The sequence below is a fragment of the Nerophis ophidion genome, linkage group LG10, assembly GCF_033978795.1.
Source record: "Nerophis ophidion isolate RoL-2023_Sa linkage group LG10, RoL_Noph_v1.0, whole genome shotgun sequence".
In the NCBI taxonomy this organism is placed as follows: Eukaryota; Metazoa; Chordata; class Actinopteri; order Syngnathiformes; family Syngnathidae; genus Nerophis; species Nerophis ophidion.
In genome coordinates, this window is record NC_084620.1 from 9,738,232 (window position 1) to 9,762,538 (window position 24,307).

General features: G+C 42.2%; 1 protein-coding gene across 2 annotated transcripts in view; it reads left to right on the forward strand.

Moving 5' to 3' along the window:
* Positions 1–24,307, forward strand: part of plxna4 (plexin A4) — a 506,120-nt gene that overhangs the window by 323,689 nt on the left and 158,124 nt on the right. For both annotated transcript variants that reach the window (XM_061912247.1, XM_061912248.1), the window contains exon 4: positions 8,382–8,510. In XM_061912247.1, coding sequence (XP_061768231.1) covers positions 8,382–8,510 — 129 coding nt within the window. The remainder of the gene's footprint in view (positions 1–8,381; positions 8,511–24,307) is intronic.

Genomic DNA, 24,307 nt, shown 5'->3' on the forward strand with positions numbered 1-24,307 from the left:
CACGCTCACAGCTGCCTTTTAAACAGCTGCTGCAGGACGACGAATAATCCAATGATTTCTCCGGTAAGATATATATCACAATTTCCCCATCCAAAAACATGCTTGTTGACGTAGAGAAAACATGTTCGCTTGACCGCTCTGAGTTAAAAACAAACAAAGAAACACCGGCTGTGTCCCGGTGCTAAAGACAGTTGCAATACACTGCTTTCCACCAACAGCATTCTTTTTTATAATCTCCATTATTAAATTGCAAAAGATTCAGCAACACAGATGTCCAAAATACTGTGTAATTACGCCATGAACAAAGACGACTTGTAGCCGTGTTTGGTGCAGCGTTAATATTCCCTTACAGTCGGTGACGTCACGCGTACTCGTCATCATTCCGTGACGTTTTCAACAAGAAACTCGCGGGAAATTTAAAATTGCAATTTAGTAAACTAAAAAGGCCGTTTTGGCATGTGTTGGAATGTTAATATTTCATCATTGATATATAAACTATCAGACTGTGTGGTCGGTAGTAGTGGGTTTCAGTAGGACTTTAAATATAAATGATAAATAAATGGGTTGTACTTGTATAGCGCTTTTCTACCTTCAAGGTACTCAAAGCGCTTTGACACTACTTCCACATTTACCCATTCACACACACATTCACACACTGATGGAGGGAGCTGCCATGCAAGGCGCCAACCAGCACCCATCAGGAGCAAGGGTGAAGTGTCTTGCTCAGGACACAACGGACGTGACGAGGTTGGTACTAGGTGGGAATTGAACCGGGGACGCTCGGGTTGCGCACGGCCACTCTCCCCACTGCGCCACGCCGTCCCTAATAATATGTTTTATCCTTTGTATTATTATTATTTTGTTACAAAATACATCACATTACAACCATATTGAAATAATGTTCAAAATGAATATTGTTTGATTTATATACTTGAAGACTCCATGTCAATCCTGTTCTTTTTAAAACGTAAAATATCCGTCTATTGTTGTTATTTATGAAAGCTCATATTTAAAAGCACAGTATCGTTTGTTTTGATATAGAAAGAGGTTATATAACACTGCCGTTCTTTTTTGAATGTATAAGTTACCTCTTAGCAGGTCATTTTGATATTTGAATTATGTGCAAAAAAATGTTGAAGCACAGTGATCTTTAATACTTTTGGCGCTTTGAAACACTTTTTAACAAAGTACTGAACTTGAAAGTTCATTGGTTCAGTTTTTTTTATTTTAATGCTGGTATCGAGAAAGTATTGAGAATCGTGGCGGTTTGTCACGCCTGTGGATTATGTTGTGTTTTTGTTATGATTGGTCATGTTAGGTTTTGCTTTTTTGGACATTCAGTTCTGCCTTTGCACTTCCTGGTTTGTTTTCGTTACCATGCCAACTCATTAGTTTCAGCTGTCATGTCACGCACCTGTTCCATCACTGATTATGTCACTGCTATTTAAGCCTTTCTGGTTCGGTTCTTCGTCCTGGCATCTTCACACACACCCTACCCATCCTGTTCCTACCTTCATGCCCTCGTCCACAGTTCCATGTCGTGTAAGTTTTTGTTTATAGTTCATAGTCAATTGCCTTTGTGCTAAGTCTTTTGTGTATGTCCATTATTCATGCCATCGAGCAAGTGTTTTTGTTTCCTGCTTGTATTTTGTAGCCAAGTTTTGTACCGCCACTGTGAGCGCTTTTTGTTTGTCTTTTGTTAGTTATGGTATTAAATAAAAAGATGTACTCACACTCACGCCTCGCTCGTGCTAATCATCCTCTGCGTTGAAGAAACAACCTTAATCCAAGCTAAAGTTTGACACAGTTCAAAGATATTGTATCGACAACTGAAATGCTGTTATTGTGACAACACTCGCTACACTCGCTGGGGACGGCGTGGCGCAGTGGAAGAGTGGCCGTGCGCAACCCGAGGGTCCCTGGTTCAAATCCCACCTAGTACCAACCTCGTCACGTCCGTTGTGTCCTGAGCAAGACACTTCACCCTTGCTCCTGATGGGTGCTGGTTGGCGCCTTGCATGGCAGCTCCCTCCATCAGTGTGTGAATGTGTGTGTGAATGGGTAAATGTGGAAGTAATGTCAAAGCGCTTTGAGTACCTTGAAGGTAGAAAAGCGCTATACAAGTACAACCCATTTATTTATTTATTTACAATATATCCTTCCATTTTTTAACCTAGAATTCATATCCTGTCGCTATGATCATTGCGTATCTACACTTTAGTTTTCCAAACATGGATGTGCTCATATTATTCTGAAAACCAGCATCCTCTGCAGTGGACATTTATTTATGTCGGATACAAATTTTATAAAAAAAAAAAATAGCACTGCAGACCTAGTTCTCAGGAGGTTTTTAGTTTTAATATTACTGTACAATTATGTCCCTCCTTTTTGCCACACAGCATTCATCTCCTGCTGCTTCAGTTATTGTTTGGGTTCTCAGTCTTGCATTTGGAGCCTGTGGCAAATTGATTCCATGCAAGTGCGCTTCGTTTGCAATGTGGGTTTTTTTTTGTGTGTTTTTTTGCTGCCAAAATCTGCAGCGCAGCAAGAGTGCAATCCTGTGGCTTTCACACCGGAATGACTTCCCCTCTTCTCTATCGTGCCTTCTGCTAGCCACAGTGAGGAAAATAAAATAGTCGTTTTTTATTTGTTTTATGTGAAAAAAATAACCATCTGCACGAGTGCAAGTCAGTCCGTGACACATTCTGCCCTGTTGGGGGGCGTTAGCCTCTTAAATACTGAAAGTCTTGGAAAACTATTAGTGTTTCTGTTGGCATCAACAAGCAAGTGTTGATGTTAGTGTCGTCATTGCCAGTAGGAGGCGATATAGTTGATATCGTCTGATACACACACACACACGTACTCTCTACCAGGTGTTTTTCAACCTTTTTTTGAGCCAAGGAACATTTTTTTCATTGGAAAAATCCCGAGGCACATCACTAGCAGAAAACATAAAAAAATGAAACTCAGCAGGTGATATTGACGTAAAAAGTAGTTCTCGCAATTGTTGTATATAAATTCAAACCATAACCAACCATGCATCACTATGGCTCTTGTCTCAAAGTAGGTGTACTGTCACGACCAGTCACATCAAGCCGAGTTTTTGGCTGTTTTCTTGTGTGTAGCTTTTCGTATTTTGGTGTTAATTGTCATGTCATGTACGGCTGTACTTTGTGGACGCCGTCTGCTGCTCCACAAGCTGTAAGTCTTTGCTGTCATCCAGCATTCTGTTTTTGTTTACTTTGCAGCGGGTTCAGTTTTAGTTTTGTTTTGCATACCCATCCCTAAGCTTCGATGCCTTTTCTTAGCGGCACTCGCCTTTTGTTTATTTTTCGTTTAAGCAATAGACACCTTTTACCTGCACGCTGCCTCCCACTGCCCTCTGTATATTGTGATCAAGACAAACCATGTTTCCGACATCCACAAAACAATTAGATACCTGCTGCCACCTACTGATATGGAAGAATATTACACGGTTACTCTGCCGCGCTCTAGATAGCACCGACACTAAACAACGGCATATTATAACTATATATTTGTGACAGACTTCTCAAGCTGTCGTGCGGGTTCTAAGGACCGTCAAGGAAGGACATAGCGGCGGCAGGTTTAGATTTCTTTATTTTTCAATAAAGACTGCTTTCCAGCTGCTCGGTCTTCCACTCACTCTTCCGCTTGCCTTTATGCTTCGGGCGTCGCCGCCTCTCTCGCGCTCTCAGTCGTCCTCTCTCCCTGACGTTCACAGCTGTCGCCCTTTTATACAGTGCGAGAGGATTACTCAATTGACCCGAGGTGTTTGATCCACGCGCCTGATCTTGATTGCGGTGTCGCTCATGGTGCGCCCCGCCTCGCCGTGCACGCCACCTCGCCACCATCTTGGGCCCTGCCTCGCTGTCGGACTGCCGGCCACGCCTCCCTGCCGCCATCTTGGGCTGGGCTACAGTGTGCCCTGCCTCGCTGTCGGACTGCCTGCCCAACCTCTCCACAATATTTTTAACCTAATTAGGTGAAATGACATCATCTCCCACGGCACACCAGACAGTATCTCACGGTACACTAGTGTGCCGGGGCACATTGGTTGAAAAACACCGCTTTATACGATGCCAATATTTCCCATTCATGTTTGTGTTTGGATGAACCATTATTAGGCATGCGGATGTCTCACCTTCCCGCCGCAAGATGAAGTGGGTGTTGGCGGCCCCTATTGTGTCGCGCTAATGTGATAGCAGAGATTAGCATTGTAATCCATTTAGCATAGAGCGGCTAATCCCCTTCGTTGGCGCTAAAAAGGAATCAGATAATGCTGGCTGCCACCACTGCGGCTGCCTTAATGGTTCTGAGGCGCCAACGTCGGGATGTGGTCCTGATTATGACTGAGACGGCACCCAAATTTGCTGACTGAGAGAGCGTAATTACCCATAAAGGGATTCACCTGTGTTCACCACCATTTACTTGGCGTCCAATTATCTCTGTTTTTTTTACCCGTGACACCCAAAGCGCAGAGGAGTGTGTTTCACACAACTATAGCCCACGAGTGCCGAAAGTTGCTCGGGTGTCCGAGAAGGAAGAAACATAAAGCGACCCCTTTTTTCATGTCACAGCAATTCCTCATAGTTTGTTCACTTCCTGTGTTGAATGATTGATTGATTGAGACTTTTATTAGTAGATTGCACAGTACAGTACATATTCCGTACAATTGACCACTAAATGATAACACCCGAATACGTTTTTCAACTCGTTTAAGACGGGGTCCACCCATGGCCTGAAGTTAACTTTTTAGGCCACCAGGTGGCAGGTGGATTTCAAATAGTTTTTCACCAGCCAAAATTTTCTGTGCCTAAAATAAAGGTAAACGATTCTGAAAATGCATAAGAATGGTTCTTAAACTTGTACAGAATACACATCAAAGTGATGTCGAGGTTTTAACCAATTTAAAGGCCTACTGAAACCCACTACTACCCACCACGCAGTCTGATAGTTTATATATCAATGATGAAATATTAACATTGCAACACATGCCAATACGGCCTTTTTAGTTTACTAAATTGCAATTTTAAATTTCCCGGGAGTTTTGTCTTAAAAACGTCGTGTAATGATGACGTGTACGCAAGACGTCACGGGTTTGTAGGAAGTATTAGCGCTCCGCACACACACAGCTAAATGTCGTCTGCTTTAACGACATAATCACACAGTATTTTGGAGAACTGTGGTGCTGAATCGTTTGCAATTTGTTCAATTAATATTGGAGAAGTCAAAGTTGCAAAATGGAGTTGGGAAGCTTTAGCCTTTAGCCACACAAACACACGGTGATTCCTTGTTTAAAATTCACAGAGTTGAAACTTCTCTATGGATCAGAGCGGACATGGATCCCGACCACTTGTCAACCAGCAGGTTTCGGTGAGAAAATGTGTGGTTAAAAAGTCGCCACTTACCCGATATCAGCTGAGCTTGCGCCTCCCGTACAGCTGCCGTCGACTTCCCCGAGACACTGCGCGTCAACACCCGGCCGTGGACGTACACTTCCGACTATTAGGTACTGTTAAACTCTCTAAAATACTAGCAACACAATAGAAAGATAAGGGATTTCCCAGAATTATCCTAGTAAATTGTTACGTTTGGGTCGCATCTTGGATGTGCGGGGAGTGTCACCTCTTGATGCACGGGATCACAGCAGGCAGAAGTGAAGGTAAAAACAAGTTTTAATTAAAAAAAATACAACAAAAGAACACTTGTATAAACGAGCAAATCAAAGGCATGCATGCCTTAGCACCGAAGCCGACTTCAGAACGTAAGAAAAAGAGGCAGAGTTCAAAAAGTCCATAAAGCGCGAGCCGAGCGCGCGGAGGCTAAGCTACAGTTAGCAGAGAGAATTCAAACAGACAAACCTAACGTAACTGTTGCGTGGTGCAAACAAACTGGCGACGAGGAACTGAGGTAGCAGGCGGTCTTAAATACAACACAATAAATCAAAACAGGTGTGCTTCGGGAGTGCGTGCAGGAGGCGTAATTGAGTAGCCATGGTGACAAATGTAAACAAGGAAGTATTCAACTGAAGGGATCGGCACAGTCCAAACGTGATCAAAACATATTCAAAGCAAAACAATAAACAATCCGTGTAGAGCAGGGGTGCCCATTACGTCGATCGCGAGCTACCAGTCGACCGCGGGGGGTGTGTCAGTCGATCTCCAGCCAGGCTTTTAAAAAAAATAGACCTAAAAATTAGTGATCATCAATCTTCACCAAGACGTCACTTAAATGACATTCACGGTACCGGATGGTCTTGTGAGATGACGCTGGCTGCTGCAAGATCATTATTATGAAAACATGACCGAGAGGAAGGCGAGAAACACTTTTTATTTCAACAGACTCTCGCGTCGTACCTTCCGTCAAAACTCTAAAGGCCGACTGCACATTTCCTATCTTCACAATAAAAGCCCTGCTTCATGCTGCCTGCACTAACTAAATACAGAGTCTCGGAAAACTGGCGTGCACAAGCGATCCCTCAGAAAGCTGGCGTGCACATCACTTGTGCACGCCAGCTTTCCGAGACTCTTATTTTGTTAGCGCAGGCAGCATGAAGCAGGGCTTTTATTGTGAAGATAGGAAATGTGCAGTCGGCCTTTAGAGTTTTGACGGAAGGGACGGCGCGAAAGTCTGTTGAAATAAAAAGTGTTTCTCGCCTTCCTCTCTGTCATTGTTTCATAATAATGAACTGGCAGCAGCCAGCGTCATCTCACAAGACCCTCGGGTGCCGTGAATGTCAATCAAGCAAGCTACGGAATTTGCCGCCAATGTTTTTCTTGTAAAGTGTATGGAAGCTGGATGAATTAGATGCCAAAAACCAACCACTTCCATGTGGTATTGTACAGAAAGGACAACTTTTTTTCTCCTCCATTTGAAAATGTGGGCGTTATCATCATTACTGTCTGGTTCCAATCAATGCAAGTCATCAGAATCAGGTAATACACCAACTTATATTCTTGTCTTCGTGAAAGAAAGACATCTATATGTGTTACACATGCTTGTATTATCATTAAACACATTTAACTTGTTTACAAAAATGTCTCTTTCATAAATAAATAAATATAAATGATATATATAAATGAGGTAGATCCCCTCGAGTTGGTCAATTGAAAAGTAGCTCGCCTGCAGAAAAAGTGTGGGCACCCCTGGTGTAGAGGATCGTGACAGAAAATGTCTCTAAAAACACATGAATCCGTCTCAATGCAACGCGATTGCAATCGCGTTTTTTTTTTCTAGTCCGTTGCTATCATCCTCAAACACGAATCTTTCATCCTCGCTCAAATGAATGGGGGAATTGTCGTTTTCTCGGTCCGAATAGCACTTTTTGTTGTAGGCTTCCATTATAAACAATGTGAATGTGTGAGGAGCCCTCACCCTTGCGACGTCATCGTCTGCGACTTCCGGTAGAGGCAGGGCTTTTCTCCAGTTGCGAACTTTATCGTGGATGTTCTCTACTAAATCCTTTCAGCAAAAATATGGCAATATCGCGAATTGATCAAGTATGACACATAGAATAAGAAAATCTAATTTCAGTAGGCCTTTAATCCCATTAATGACTAGACCTAAATGGTACTTACTCGCACATCCACACGTAGTCAGAGAAGGGTCTCATCTTTTTTTCATTTGGATGTACGTTCCGAAACAGGAGCTTCATCCTCTCCAACTACGCTGTTTTCATTGAGGTCAGTGCCTTGACCGCAGCTGTCTTCCCCACTTTACAGTTGATCGTTTGCAAGTGGCTTTTTGAGGACTCCTGGTCCTTAATTCCCTCTAACTTTAAGTTTTTTGTCCCGATCACAAATGGGTTTGATTTCGCTTTCTCCGAGCCATACATACGGCAATACTGACTTCTGTTGTGAGGTCGTAGACCAGCCAGTCCCGAACCTTGCCATCCCTGCTTACTTTCCACTTCGTATTAAAACGTCTTTTTTTAAAATAATTTTAAATCGTCCTCCTCGTCCTCCTTTTGTTGGCCTGTTAAAGCCGGCGCCGGCCTCTTCACGCCAGCGATACGCCGCCACATTTTGGTTTTAAAATCCAAGAAAATGGCGCGGGGGCTTGCTTAGAACACACATAGGCTACCTGATTGGTCAACAATACACAACACTTGCTCAGTGTTGTGTTGTCTTATTGGCTACCCGCCAATGTGGCAGGTAGACTGACAGTTTCATCCGCCAATCACAAAAGTTACCCGCATTTGGCGTGTGGGCGGGTGCCAATTTCATGTCCTGGGTCCACCACCATAAACACCATAAATTATTTATGGTTTGTATCAAAGATTATCCTTCAGCCAACCCTCTGTTGTTGTCGCCACAGCCATGCTTTTTTTAGGTCTGTAACTGTGTTTTTCTCTCCCCCAGATACGAGTGGACGGCTCCTCGCGGGCCCTGCAGTACGAGACGGTGCAGGCGGTGGAAAGCGGTCCCATCCTGCGCGACATGGCCTTCTCTTCTGACTACCACTACCTCTATGTCATGTCCGAGACCCAGGTTGGACTTCTACACACAGGCACACATCACAGTATACTTTCTCAAAGGAATATAGAATATATATACAGTACCTAGGAGCATACTTGCCAACCCTCCTGATTTTCCTGTGAGTCTCCCGAATTTCAGTGCCTCTCCCAAAAATCTCCCGGGGCAACCATTCTCCCGAATTTCTCCTGATTTCCACCCGGACAACAATATTGGGGCGTGCCTAAAATGCACTGCCTTTAGCGTCCTCTCTCACCTGAAAAGGATACTATTATATATGTCTCTGTTATCCATAGGTTTATCTATAACCAGGGGTGTAACGGTACGTGTATTTGTATTGAACCGTTTCGGTACGGGGGTTTCGGTTCGGTACGAGGGTGTATCGAACGGGTTTGTAACTTAAAGTTTTAACAAGCTGCTCTGCTTTCTGCCTTTGTCTGAGCAGTGAGCACCCAGCATTGTCCCGCCCACACAACCATCCGATTGGTTACATACAAAGCCAATCAGGAGTGCGTATTCAGAGTGATGTAACAGCCAATCAGCGGTGCGTATTCAGAGTGATGTAACAGCCAATCAGCAGTGCGTATTCAGAAAGCATGGAGTCAGTGCTCCGGCTTCAAGATGAGCAGGTATGTGTTTAGCAGGTGAGCAGCTGACATCGTACACTCCCCAAATGATAAAAAACACTTCCCAGTCACAACTGTTACAAACATCACTATGAGCCCGTTGACCTTCTAGAAACTTAAACTGCAGTTCAGCTCGCTCATAGTTGAGGTGAAGGCTAATTAGCTTTGAGCATTACGTTAGCTCATTTTGCTGTGTGTGTGTGCGAGGGTGTGTGTGTGCATGTGTGTGTGTGTGTGTGTGTGTGTATAATAAAAGTCAACTACTGACTTCCCAAATGCTGTAATAAATTAAGCATGATGAGTTGACTTGAAACTGTTTAATGTTGCACTTTTTATATGTAGAAGAAAGGTTTTGTCATTTTATTTAATCAGAGCAACAACTTGAGGCAGTTTAATGTGGATCAACGTGGGTAGAAATATTATAATGTTCCCAGTGTTAAAAGGATAAAGCCATTGTTTACAAATTTGGTAAATAAATAACCAAAAAATGTATATTTTGTTGTTTTCTTACTGTACCGAAAATGAACCGAACCGTGACCTCTAAACCGAGGTATGTACCGAACCGAAATTTTTGTGTACCAGTACACCCCTATCTATAACCCATAAAGTAGGCAGGCACGGAGCTACAGTGGGGCAAAAAAGTATTTAGTCAGCCACTGATTGTGCAAGTTCTCCCACTTGAAATAATGACAGAGGTCTATAATTTTCATCATAGGTACACTTCAACTGTGAGAGACAGAATGTGAAAAAAGAATCCAGGAATTCACGTTGTAGGAATTTTAAAGAATGTATTTGTAAATTATGGTGGAAAATAAATATTTGGTCAACCATTCAAAGCTCTCACTGATGGAAGGAGGTTTTGGCTCAAAATCTCACGATACATGGCCCCATTCATTCTTTCCTTAACACGGATCAATGGTCCTGTCCCCTTAGCAGAAAAACAGCCCCAAAGCATGATGTTTCCACCCCCATGCTTCACAGTAGGTTTGGTGTTCTTGGGATGCAACTCAGTATTCTTCTTCCTCCAAACACAACGGGTTGAGTTTATACCAAAATGGATACATGGATGATACAGCAGAGGATTGGGTTGATGTCATGTGGTCAGTTGAAACCGAAATAGAACTTTTTGGTATAAACTCAACTCGTCGTGTTAAAATGTTAAAATAATAAAATGTATTGTGAAAAAAGAATACTTGTAACACATTTTAGAATCGTTTTTTCTATCTTGTCAGATCCACTATATTGTTAAAATAAATGTAATGTAGAAAAATAATTGCATTTCAAACGCATTTAAGAATATATTTCAATTGTGTCGTCGAGTCAAATGTTAAAATGTAAAAATAATAATACCATTTGTAAATTTGTATGAAAATTTTACCACTTTAAAAAACTTTTTTTTTTTTTTTTTGTCTTCAGATCCATTTTAAAATGTCATGGACACCTCATGGAGAGGACACAAAAAAAAAGAAGAAGGGAAAAAAAAGAAAATAATATTTGTAGCAAATTTGAAAATAAATTGTTATTTTCTTGTCAGATTCACGTCCAATGTAGTAATTAGAAAAAAATAAAAAACAGAATTTTCAAACTGGCGCATTCTGTGATCTCACTGGATCGGTTCGCAGCCGAGTGTGAAGCGACCGGAATGAGAATCAGCACCTCCAAGTCCGAGTCCATGGTTCTCGCCCGGAAAAGGGTGGAGTGCCATCTCCGGGTTGGAGAGGAGACCCTGACCCAAGTGGAGGAGTTCAAGTACCTAGGAGTCTTGTTCACGAGTGAGGGAAGAGTGGATCGTGAGATCGACAGGCGGATCGGTGTGGCGTCTTCAGTAATGCGGACGTTGTATCAATCCGTTATGGTGAAGAAGGAGCTGAGCCGGAAGGCAAAGCTCTCAATTTACCGGTCGATCTACGTTCCCATCCTCACCTATGGTCATGAGCTTTGGGTCATGACCGAAAGGATAAGATCACGGGTACAAGCGGCCGAAATGAGTTTCCTCCGCCGGGTGGCGGGGCTCTCCCTTAGAGATAGGGTGAGAAGCTCTGCCATCCGGGAAGAACTCAAAGTAAAGCCGCTGCTCCTCCACATCGAGAGGAGCCAGATGAGGTGGCTCGGGCATCTGGTCAGGATGCATCCCGAACCCCTCCTTAGGGAGGTGTTTAGGGCACGTCCAACCGGTAGGAGGCCACGGGGGAAACCCAGGACACGTTGGGAAGACCATGTCTCCCGGCTGGCCTGGGAACGCCTCGGGATCCCCCGGGAAGAGCTAGACGAAGTGGCTGGGGAGAGGGAAGTCTGGGCTTCCCTGCTTAGGCTGCTGCCCCCGCGACCCGACCTCGGGTAAGCGGAAGATGATGGATGGATCGATGGATTCTGTGACTCACTGAACCCTCGGCGCAGCCAGCTATTCCTCATGGGGGCGGGGGGGACTGAGCGAACGATTTGTTCACCGCGGATTAACGACATGAATCACTCAGTGAACGACAACGCTCTCGCTAACAGGACTCACGAACTGACAGTGTCGCGGAGGATGACGTCACATTGAGGATCTCGTTCAGTCACTGTGTGCATCGTTCATTGGGTGCTGAGGGCTTGTGTCGTTCACCAACTGACACACACCGAGATCTGCCGCTGGGGAAGCTGTTACTGACTGACTCATGATTCGCCGACCTGCACACAGAACTGCTGCTGCAGAAGTGATTCGGTGAGCGAATCTTTTGAACGAATCAATTTAAGGAACTGATTCTTGTGATTCAGTACAGTCAAAAGAACTGCCGATCCCATCACTACACGCTACCCATTTTTGGTTCTGAATGTCAGCGTACATGTTGCGATTCGTGTTTCTCTCAATAAACAGCAGCACTCTTGCAGCGCCAGAAAAGACAATTATTATATATTGACTCAATTTTAGTAAATAGTAAATATATACTGCTATGCAAGCTGTACACTGACTGCTCTAACTTTTAATATTCTCTATAGCAGGGGTCACTAACCTTTTTGAAACCAAGAGCTCCTTCTTGGGTACTGATTAATGTGAAGGTCTACCAGTTTGATACACACTTAAATAAATTGCCAGAAATAGCCAATTTGCTCAATTTACCTTTAATAAATAAATGTATATATACATATATATATATTAAAAAAATTGTATTTCTGCCTGTCATTGCGTCGTACATTTTTTTCCTTTTACATAAGGTTTTTTGTAGAGAATAAATGATGAAAAATCACTTCGTTGAACGGTTTAAAAGAGGAGAAAACACACAAAAAATTAAAATGTAATTTTGAAGCATAGTTTATCTTCAATTTCGACTCTTTAAAATTCAATATTCAACCGAAAAAAATGAAGAGAAAAACTAGCTAATTCGAATCTTTTTGAAAAATGTAAAAAACATTTCTAATTTTTCCTGATTAAGATTACTTTTAGAATTTTGATGACATGTTTTAAATAGGTTAAAATCCAATCTGCACTTTGTTATAATATATAACAAATTGAACCAAGCTATATTTCTAACAAAGACAAACCATTATTTCTTCTAGATTTTCCAGAACAAAAATTTTAAAAGCAATTCAAAATACTTTTTTGTAGAGAATAAATGATGAAAAATCACTTCGTTGAACGGTTTCAAAGAGGAGAAAACACCCAAAAAAATGAAAATTTAATTTTGAAGCATAGTTTATCTTCAATTTCGACTCTTTAAAATTCAATATTCAACCAAAAAAATGAAGAGAAAAACTAGCTAATTCGAATCTTTTTGAAAAATGTAAAAAACATTTCTAATTTTTCCTGATTAAGATTACTTTTAGAATTTTGATGACATGTTTTAAATAGGTTAAAATCCAATCTGCACTTTGTTATAATATATAACAAATTGAACCAAGCTATATTTCTAACAAAGACAAACCATTATTTCTTCTAGATTTTCCAGAACAAAAATTTTAAAAGCAATTCAAAAGACTTTTTTGTAGAGAATAAATGATGAAAAATCACTTCGTTGAACGGTTTCAAAGAGGAGAAAACACCCAAAAAAATGAAAATTTAATTTTGAAGCATAGTTTATCTTCAATTTCGACTCTTTAAAATTCAATATTCAACCGAAAAAAATGAAGAGAAAAACTAGCTAATTCGAATCGTTTTGAAAAATGTAAAAAACATTTCTAATTTTTCCTGATTAAGATTACTTTTAGAATTTTGATGACATGTTTTAAATAGGTTAAAATCCAATCTGCACTTTGTTATAATATATAACAAATTGAACCAAGCTATATTTCTAACAAAGACAAACCATTATTTCTTCTAGATTTTCCAGAACAAAAATTTTAAAAGCAATTCAAAATACTTTTTTGTAGAGAATAAATGATGAAAAATCACTTCGTTGAACGGTTTCAAAGAGGAGAAAACACCCAAAAAAATGAAAATTTAATTTTGAAGCATAGTTTATCTTCAATTTCGACTCTTTAAAATTCAATATTCAACCGAAAAAAATGAAGAGAAAAACTAGCTAATTCGAATCTTTTTGAAAAAATTATAAAACATTTCTAATGTTTCCTGATTAAGATTAATTTTAGAATTTTGATGACATGTTTTAAATAGGTTAAAATCCAATCTGCACTTTGTTTTAATATATAACAAATTGAACCAAGCTATATTTCTAACAAAGACAAACCATTATTTCTTCTAGATTTTCCGGAACAAAAAATTTAAAAGCAATTCAAAAGACTTTGATTCTACAAATTTTTTAGATTCGCCAGAATAATTTTAATGAATTTTAATCATAATAAGTTTGAAGAAATATTTCACAAATATTCTTCATCAAAAAAACAGAAGCTAAAATGAAGAATTAAATAAAATGTATTTATTATTCTTTACAATAAAAAATAATACATTTACTTCAACATTGATTTAAATTGTCAGGAAAGAAGAGGAAGGAATTTAAAAGGTAAAAAGGTATATGTGTTTAAAAATCCTAAACTCATTTTTAAGGTTGTATTTTTTGTCTAAAATTGTCTTTCTGAAAGGTATAAGAAGCAAAGTAAAACAAATAAATGAATTTATTCAAACAAGAGAGGACCAAGTCTTTAAAATATTCTCTTGGATTTTCAAATTCTATTTGAGTTTTGTCTCTCTTAGAACTAAAGATGTTGAGCAAAGCGAGACCAGCTTGCTAATAAATAAATAACATTTAAAAAATAGAGGCAGCTCACTGGTAAGTGCTGCTATTTGAGCTATTTTTAGAACAGGCCCATTGGCGACTCATCCGGTCCTTACGGGCTACCTGGTGCCCGCGGGCAGCGCGTTGGTGACCCCTGCTCTATAGTGTTGTCTCTTGAAGCGAATACTCACTTTCATGACATAGTATAAATGAAGACCTCAGTTTTAGTCATGTGACCCAATTATCAGTCCTACCAATCTGTTAACCAGCAATTATGTCGCTCCTTCCTCTCCACTTAGCATCCATAATTAGTCGGAGAGAAGAATATCGCATTAAAATGATTAAAATTTCTCCTTTTTCCTCTCATTTGTGTTGAACTCCCACGCGTCCCGCCACTTTAATTAGTGTGTATTGAAAAATAAACACTAAGTGATTGTTGATGTCCAGTTTGGCTGTGGAAGGAGTGGTATCAAAGTAATTAGTCAATTAGCCTAGTTAGAACACAGACATCATTAAGTGTTTTGGGTCCGGGAATTCTCATGTGTTTTCATTTAATAATAATATGGATAATAATGAACATGCTCACAAAAAGCTTTTATAGTAATGATCCCAGCCTGAGCCATTATCAATATGAGGAGGCCCCCATGCTGTGTCCGGGCCTGGGACCATGACTCCAGGAGTTTTAGGACGATGCAAGCGAAGAAGAAGAGGGGACACCACAACAGCCGGTCAAGAACAGAGCAAGTCGTTTGAGATCCTCCCAGGGTGTTCTCAGCACACAATGAAGCGTTGTCTTTGGATGCTAGGCTCTAGAGATGCGCGGTTTGCGGACTCATCCGCGGAGTCCACGGATAAACCGCGGGTCAGGCGGGTGACATGACGAAAAAATTGATATTAATTAGATTCGGGCGGGTGGCGGTTGAACCATCCGGAAATATTTGATATACATGGTTCTGGGATCGGTATCCTTTGCCATTCAAAGAGCCATTTTAGACCTGTGTCATAAAACGAAGACAATAGGAGACGCTATTATTCTCTAGAACAGGGGCGCTCACACTTTTTCTGCAGGCGAACTAATTTTCAATTGACCAAGTCGAGGAGATCTACCTCATTCCTATTTATGATTTATATTTATTTATTTATGGAAGAGACATTTTTGTTAACAAGTTAATGGTGTTTAATGATAATACAAGCATGTTTAACACACTTAGATTCCTTTCTTTCATGAAGACAAGAATATAAGTTGGTGTATTTGATTCTGATGACTTGCATTGATTGGAATTAGATAGTGGTGCTGATAACGTCCGCATTTTCAAATGGAGGAGAAAAAAAGTCCTCCTTTCTGTCCAATACCACATGAAAGTGGTTGGATTTGGCATCTCATTTGTCCAACTTGCATACTCGTTTTTAAACACTTTGTTATGAGAGTAGCATATGTGTGTGGCCCTTTAATGTCTGGCAGCAGGTGAGTGACGTCAGTGACTGTGCGGGTGGGCAAGCAAGTGAGAAAGCGGTCGCTGAGGGCGGGGGAGAAATACATTGGCATCAAACTCCGTAGCTTGCTAGCTTGTGCACGCTAGCTTTCTGAGACTCTTATTTTGTTAGCACAGGCAGGATGAAACAGGTCTTTTATGTTGAAGACAGGAACTGTGCAGTCGGTCTTTAGAGTTTTGACAGTAGGTACGGAGTCTCTAGAAATAAAATGTGTTTCTCTGCGTCTGTCCTGTTAGTGATTTTTTTCTTAAATATGAGCTCGCAGCAGCCAGCGTCATCTCACAAGATCCTCGGGTGCCGAGAATATCAAACAACTGACGAAAGTGAAGTCTTGGTATGATTGCTGATTGCTCATTTTTATGTCTACTTTTTAATGCCTGGCTTGAGATCGACTGACACACCCTCCGAGATCGACCAGTCGATCGCGATCGACGTAATGGGCACCCCTGCTCTAGAATGACTGCCGGCAGTCACCCAGATAATAAGTATTAGGGCGTGCTATGAAGCCGTTGGCTTTCTCGCCTTCTACAACATGTAAAATCTGCTTGTCAGTCCAGCAACATGTTGTGTGTGGCTTCCGCGGAAACACGCACACGACTGCAAGGCATACTGGGTGACACAGAGTACACTAATGGCTGTGATATAAAAAAATTTAACACTCTTAGTAATATGCGCCACGCTGTGAAGCCACACAATACAAGTTTGACAAACACTTTTCGGGAGAACATCCTCACAGTAACACAACATAAACGCAACACAACAAATACCCAGAATCCGTTGTATCCGTGACAGATCCTGAGTATTTTATACACCCAGCTAGCAGCAAAAGTCGCCCCCCCCGCCCCCCCCCCGCCCCCCCACACCAACCCCCCGTGCGTCGGTAAGGTGGGCGGGGTTGGGGGCGCGGGGGTGTAAAATATATTCAGTCTAACGGATACACAGGATTCTGGGTATTTGTTGTGTTGCGTTTATGTTGTGTTACTGTGAGGATGTTCTCCCGAAATGCGTTGGTCAATCTTAATTGGTGTGGCTTCACAGTGTGGCACATATTAGTAAGTGTTAAAGTTGTTTATATCACAACCATCAGTGTACTCTGTATCACCCAGTATGCCTTTCAATCTTGTACGTGTGATTGCGGAAGCTGCACACAACACGTTGCCGGACTAACAATCGGTTCGTACATGTTGTTGAAGGTGTCAAAGGCATTGGCTTCATAGCACGCCCATATTCTTGTCATCAGGATGAACGCTATTGGATAGTCGCGAGAACGTTAGTGGCTAAACAGGTTTAAATAGCTCTGTGAGTGGTAAATGCGGCCGACCACTGATGTATTTCAGCGGGCGGTTGGTGGGCGGGTACGGTTCTGATAAAATGTTGGTTCGGGTAGACGGCGGGTGGATGACGACTTTGGTGATGCGGTTGCGGATGATATAATTGCCTATCCGCGCATCTCTACTAGGCTCGCATGGAGGGGAGGTTGCAAGGAGAAATGTTGTCCATTTTTCTTGACCACTTGCCCACCTTGGGTTGATCCCTGGCCTATCACGAAAGATATTAGCTTATATAAGCGTAAACAGAGTCCAGAAGTGAGGCTCATAGCTAACCTGCTTGATCATTGAATGCACTGAAATCGTTAAGCATGTTTCCATCTACAAAGGCGCTAACTTGTCCAGCCTCTGAAACCTCACACCATTTCAATCAATCAATCAATGTTTATTTATATAACCTTAAATCACAAGTGTCTCAAATGGCTGCACACGCCACAACGACATCCTCGGTTCAGATCCCACATTAGGGCAAGGAAAAACTCTACCCATTGGGATGACAATGAGAAACCTTGGAGAGGACCCCCCCCCCCCCCCTCCTCCGCCCCCCAGGGCGACCGGTTCAATAGACATCGAGTGGATCTAGCATAATATTGTGAAAGTCCAGTCCATAGTGGATTCAACATAATAGTGAGAGTCTAGTCCATAGAGTGAAGACAGGTCAGCAGCGCAGAAATGTCACCAACCGATGCACAGGCGAGCGGTCCACCCCAGGTCCCGACTCTGGACCGCCAGCACGTCATCCGTGGCCACCGAACCTGTACCGTCCCCCAATCCACGAGGGAGAGGGGGGCAGAGCAGAAAAGAAAAGAAACGGCAGATCAACTGGTCTAAAAGGGGGGTCAATTTATTTTGTCATTTGAAGATGGTTTTGTTATGGTTGTTGTGTCGCTTTTATAGTTGATGCTGCAGGTAAAAAGTATGGCAGATGCATCGGCTCCCCAGTGTTTGTATTATTTAGTTACAATTTTGGCAAAATGTGGCTGAAAAATTGTTATTCCTCAAAAAAGTGTGAAAAAACAGGAAAACGGGATAATTGGCAACAGAACGGATCGGGAAAAAATTACACTCGCAATGGTAAAGTTATGAACCGGCTATGCTGAGGATGCTGCCTCCTTAGACAGGAGTAAAGGTATTGCATTTACCACAAACAGGAAATGGATGTAACAAAATAAGAGAACACAAACAGGAAATGAAAACGCAAAGGAATTAGCTGCTTGATGGATGATAAGACGTTGGGTGCATTATTCACTTGTGTCTTCTTTCGCGTGAGGAACAAATTTATTGAGAGTTGATGGCGCTGTACCTACTAGCGCGTAGCTAAGCTACATTCCTTTAGCATAGCAATGAGGAGGTCCAACTTTTCTCCGATGGTATGCAGCTTCCTTTGGGGGTTGTTCCAGAAGCCTTAAAAGGCGCAGAATACATGGACAACATTGTAACACTTGGAAAAAATAAACACACAGGCAGAGCTCAGTTGAAGCAAAGTGGAGGCTCATGTTGCTGAGCCATTTAGCTACCAGGACATTGCTCTGTGATTGGGCGGCAATCAACTAATAGTGTGCCTTGTACAATGCCACGTGGCCTAATGGTGCATCCCGTTTGTACTAGGAAGAAGTCGGAATTTCCTTCCTCGAAGACTCGGAAAGTCGGAGCTTTCTCATCACCCTTGAGTTCGTTTCAAAGATGGCTGCTTTAAATGTAAACAATGATATCTGCTTCTGTAATATCAGTTATTAGCATTTTTTATTTTGGCACAGTAATTCAGCCATATACAATTTCATTGTGGACGTTTCTCTTCTCCGGGTTCCTCAGACCACCAAGCACTGACATGACAGTTCCGTTTCAGGGTTTAGAACACTGTTTTATTTTTCAATAGTTTAGTCTCTCAGGCGCTTTTTCAGCAATTGTCTTTTTCTGGCTGTCTCTCGCTCTCGCTCCAGTTCCACCACCTCTCTCCTCCCCGGCTGCTGCCTTTTAACAGAGCGACAGGTGATTAGATAACCAGGCCCAGGTGGGCCATCTACGCACCTGTCGCTGATCTCGAAGCCGGTCCTGGCACACCCCGTTTCGCTGCAGGTCCGCAGGCCACGCCCCCCTCCACAGTCATGTTTTACATTTATATGGTAACGACACTGTAGTGTAAACTACATTTATTTCATGTAGTATTTACGCTGTACATTCACACTACATCGCTAGCAATAGCGTCCGTGTTTCCTCTTCAACCACCACGTTTGAAGGTTGCAGAAAGAGTGCATGTTTTCCCATGTTTACAGTGGGGCAAAAAAGTATTTAGTCGGCCACCGATTGTGCACGTTGTCCCACTTAAAATGATGACAGAGGTATGTAATTTTCATCATAGTTACACTTCAACTATGAGAGACAGAATGTGAAAAAAAAATCCAGGAATTCACATTTTAGGAATTTTAAAGAATGCATTTGTAAATTATGGTGGAAAATAAGTATTTGGTCAACCATTCAAAGTTCTCACTGATGGAAGGAGGTTTTGGCTCAAAATCTCACGATACATGGCCCCATTCATTCTTTCCTTAACACGAATCAATCGTCCTGTCCCCTTAGCAGAAAAACAGCCCCAAAGCATGATGTTTCCACCCCCATGCTTTACAGTAGGTGTGGTGTTCTTGGGAATCAACTCAGTATTCTTCTTCCTCCAAACACGACGAGTTGAGTTTGTACCAAAATGGATACATGGATGATACAGCAGAGGATTGGGAGAATGTCATGTGCTCAGATGAAACCAAAATAGAACTTTTTGGTATAAACTCAACTCGTCGTGTTTGGAGGAAGAAGAATATTGAGTTGCATCCAGAGAACACCACACCTACTGTGAAGCATGGGGGTGAAAACATCATGCTTTGGGGCTGTTTTTCTGCTAAGGGGACAGGACGATTGATCCGTGTTAAGGAAAGAATGAACGGGGCCATGTATCGTGAGATTTTGAGCCATCACCTCCGTCCATCAGTGAGAGCTTTGAATTGTTGACCAAATACTTATTTTCCACTATAATTTACGAATAAATTCTTTAAAATTCCTACAATGTGAATTCCTGGATTTTTTTTTTTCACATTCTGTCTCTCACAGTTGAAGTGTACCTATGATGAAAATTACAGACCTCTGTCATCATTTTAAGTGGGAGAACTTGCACAATCGGTGGCTGACTAAATACTTTTTTGTCAAACTGTATATTCAGACAAGGCAAGTGCATAATTAGCTTTTGTGAATGTGGCCATCATGATTTCCAACATCATAACTGGAACACTCACAACTCGGCTGTGATGTCATTCCCAGCTCCGGCTTCCAATTTCCGAGGTAACTGGAAGGCAGCAAAAGTAGCTTCATCACTGTGGTAGACGGCTGTTATTATCAATTATTAAATGTTACAATACATGTTCCTAAAAATACTTGTATACAATTGTACGATCCTTGATGCACTGAGATTGTAGTCAGTGCACGGTGAAGTGCAAACAATCCCGAAGTACTATTATATTAGGTTCCTTCTAACAACTACTCCACCGTGTAGCCGTAACCAAACTCCAGTGGCCAAGTAACACTAGAGCTTGTAGCGCGCGCCTCACAGTGTAAGCTGTTGCTCTCAAAGTGCGCTCACGAGGCTCAATTATTTATATCCAGTGTAGCAAATGCAGATCTGTAAGTGTGAATTATTGAAAATGTGTACGATAGCACAGGCGGGATCGTTCAAAGCCTTTTTTTTTCTTTCCCCCCAAGGGAAATCCGACAACTAGTATGAGGCAGCATCAAAGATGTTTAGTATCAGTATTCTTTAATTTGGCGGTGGCGGCTTAGTTGTCTTATGAAGGTGTTTAGATGTGGCGTCCCAGTTCTCGCTGGAGGACTGCAGTGGCGGGCTAACGAGCAAGCAGGCGCAAGAGAGCTAACTCAAAGCTGGAAGTTTTACCTTTTGTTCTCCCTCTAATGGTCCGTCATTGTCTGTTCCCTCTGCGCACCAAAGCTTTGAAAGCGGTAGAGCTTTATGAGGCTGCAGAATGTCTGACTCGACAGAGACAAAGGTCATAGAACGATATTTTATGGTGGCTATGTCCAAAAGTCTTTGTTGTTTACGGCCAAACTGCGATTAGGAAGCATTTCATGGTTCCAGAAGATGAAAACGCACACCTTTTAACACGAATGATGGCAGGAAACATGTAAAAAAGCAAAGAATACAATTTAACAATTATTTTTATAGGTGAAAATAAAACACGCTTAATTGAGGCTCAGAGCTTACCTACTTGTCAGTCAAATTCACAATGCAACAGAAAAACTGCAGCCTTTGAGGCACACATTAAAAGCGTTACTACAACGGCCTTCTTTCATCTCTGTAATATCGCAAAAATTCGCTCCATTCTGTCCACTAAAGACGCTGAGATCATTATCCATGCGTTTGTTACGTCTCGCCTCGACTACTGTAACGTATTATTTTCGGGTCTCCCCATGTCTAGCATTAAAAGATTACAGTTGGTACAAAATGCGGCTGCTAGACTTTTGACAAGAACAAGAAAGTTTGATCACATTACGCCTGTACTGGCTCACCTGCACTGGCTTCCTGTGCACTTAAGATGTGACTTTAAGGTTTTACTACTTACGTATAAAATACTACACGGTCTAGCTCCATCCTATCTTGCCGATTGTATTGTACCATATGTCCCGGCAAGAAATCTGCGTTCAAAGGACTCGGGCTTGTTAGTGATTCCCAAAGCCCAAAAAAAGTCTGCGGGCTATAGAGCGTTTTCCGTTCGGGCTCCAGTACTCTGGAATGCCCTCCCGGTAACAGTTCGAGATGCCACCTCAGGAGAAGCATTTAAGTCTCACCTTAAAACTAATTTGTATACTCTAGCCTTTAAGTAGACTCCCTTTTTAGACCAGTTGATCTGCCGTTTCTTTTCTTTTTCTTCTATGTCCCACTCTCCCTTGTGGAGGGGGTCCGGTCCGATCCGGTGGCCATGTACTGCTTGCCTGTGTATCGGCTGGGGACATCTCTGCGCTGCTGATCCCCCTCCGCTTGGGATGGTTTCCTGCTGGCTCCGCTGTGAACGGGACTCTCGCTGCTGTGTTGGATCCGCTTTGGACTGGACTCTCGCGACTGTGTTGGATCCATTGTGGATTGAACTTTCACAGTATCATGTTAGACCCGCTCGACATCCATTGCTTTCCTCCTCTCTAAGGTTCTCATAGTCATCATTGTCACCGACGTCCCACTGGGTCATTATTGTCACCGATGTCCCACTGGGTGTGAGTTTTCCTTGCCCTTATGTGGGCCTACCGAGGATGTCGTGGTGGTTTGTGCAGCCCTTTGAGACACTAGTGATTTAGGGCTATATAAGTAAACATTGATTGATTGATTGATTAAATGTCGTGAAGTATGAATAATTTCTACTAAGGTACTGAAGTTGCTAACTACTCTAGCTTGCATTGGGAACCTCCCTCCATGCATCATTTGTAAATCATCATGTGGATTTTTGTATGGTAATCTTCAGCTTCCTTCAAAGGCCTACTGAAATGAGATTTTCTTATTTAAACGGGGATAGCAGGTCCATTCTATGTGTCATACTTGATCATTTTTGCAATATTGCCATATTTTTGCTGAAAGGATTTAGTAGGGAACATCGACGATAAAGTTCGCAACTTGCCTTTACCGGAAGTCGCAGACGATGACGTCACAAGGGTGAGGGCTCCTCACGTCCTCACATTGTTTATGTTGGGAGCCTCCAGCTGCAAGAGCTATTCGGACCGAGAAAACGACAATTTCCCCATTAATTTGAGCGAGGATGAAAGATTCGTGGATGATGATATTGATAGCGAGGGAATAGAAAAAATAAACTAAAAAAAAAAAAAAAAAGGCGATTGCATTGGGACGGATTCAGATGTTTTTAGACAAATTTTTCTAGGATAATTCTGGGAAATCCCTTATCCTTCTATTGTCTTGCTAGTGTTTTAGTGAGATTAAATAGTACCTGATAGTCGGAGGGGTGTGTCCACGGGTGTGTTGACGCCAGTCTCTGAGGGAGGGAAGTCGACGGCAGCTGCATGGACGGCACAAGCTCAGCTGATCTCCGGTAAGACACGACTTTTTACCACAATTTTCTCACCAAAACCTGCCGGTTTGAGAAGTGCTCGGGAACCATGTTCACTTGACCGCTCTGATCCATAGTAAAGCTTCACCTCCGGGAATTTTAAACAAGGAAACACTGTGTGTTGGTGTAGCTAAAGGATAAAGCTTCCCTCCTCCATTTTTTTACTTTGACTTCTCCATTATTAATTGAACAAATTGCAAAATATTCAGCAACACAGATGTCCAGAATACTGTTTGATTGCGCGATGAAAAGACACAACTTTTAGCCGCAAATGGCGCTGCGCTAATATGTCCTCTACTGTCCGTGACGTCACGCGCACACGTCATCATTCCGCGACGTTCTCCACAAGAAACTCTGCGGGAAATTAAAAATTGTAATTTAGTAAACTAAACCGGCCGTATTGGCATGTGTTGCAATGTTAATATTTCATCATTGATATATAAACTATCAGACTGTGTGGTCGGTAGTAGTGGGTTTCAGTAGGCCTTTAAGTCACCGATGTTAGGGTCTTGGTCTGGGGGGTTGACCCCAGGAGAGCAGAGATGGGAGACAAGGTGGAATTACAGAAAAGGAAAAAATGGGGGCAGAAGCGCACACCATGTAACCTGGACAAAAATAGGTACCTCAGATGTCAGCTGGAGAAAAGGCCAGGGCCCACTGAGCTGGGCAAGAGTCCAACAAAAGAATCCCCTTTAACTCAGGGAGGCTGGGAAACAAACAGAGAAGAGGTTTGGGAATTCGGGACTAAAATGGCGACAACATACCAGGTCAGGTGAGGTCATGAAGGCGCATGCACTAGAGTGGTTTAGGATACAATAACCGGCAAGGCCAAGCTGTCAGTGATGAGCCGAAATACTGGCGGGCTAATTGCGAGCAGGTGTGCCACAAGGTCTGCCCCTCGCCGAGGATGAATCACTGATTACACAGGTGAGAAAAAAAGAGAAGGTAGGACAAGACTAAAACACAACAACCGCCCTTTGAGTGGTGGAAAAAATAAAAAGGACTGATTGATATCCAATATGAGACACAACATAAGTGCATAACTGAGGTTCAGATCTAACCTGATTGACAATCAAATGCACAAATCCAATGCAACCAAAAAAGTGCAGC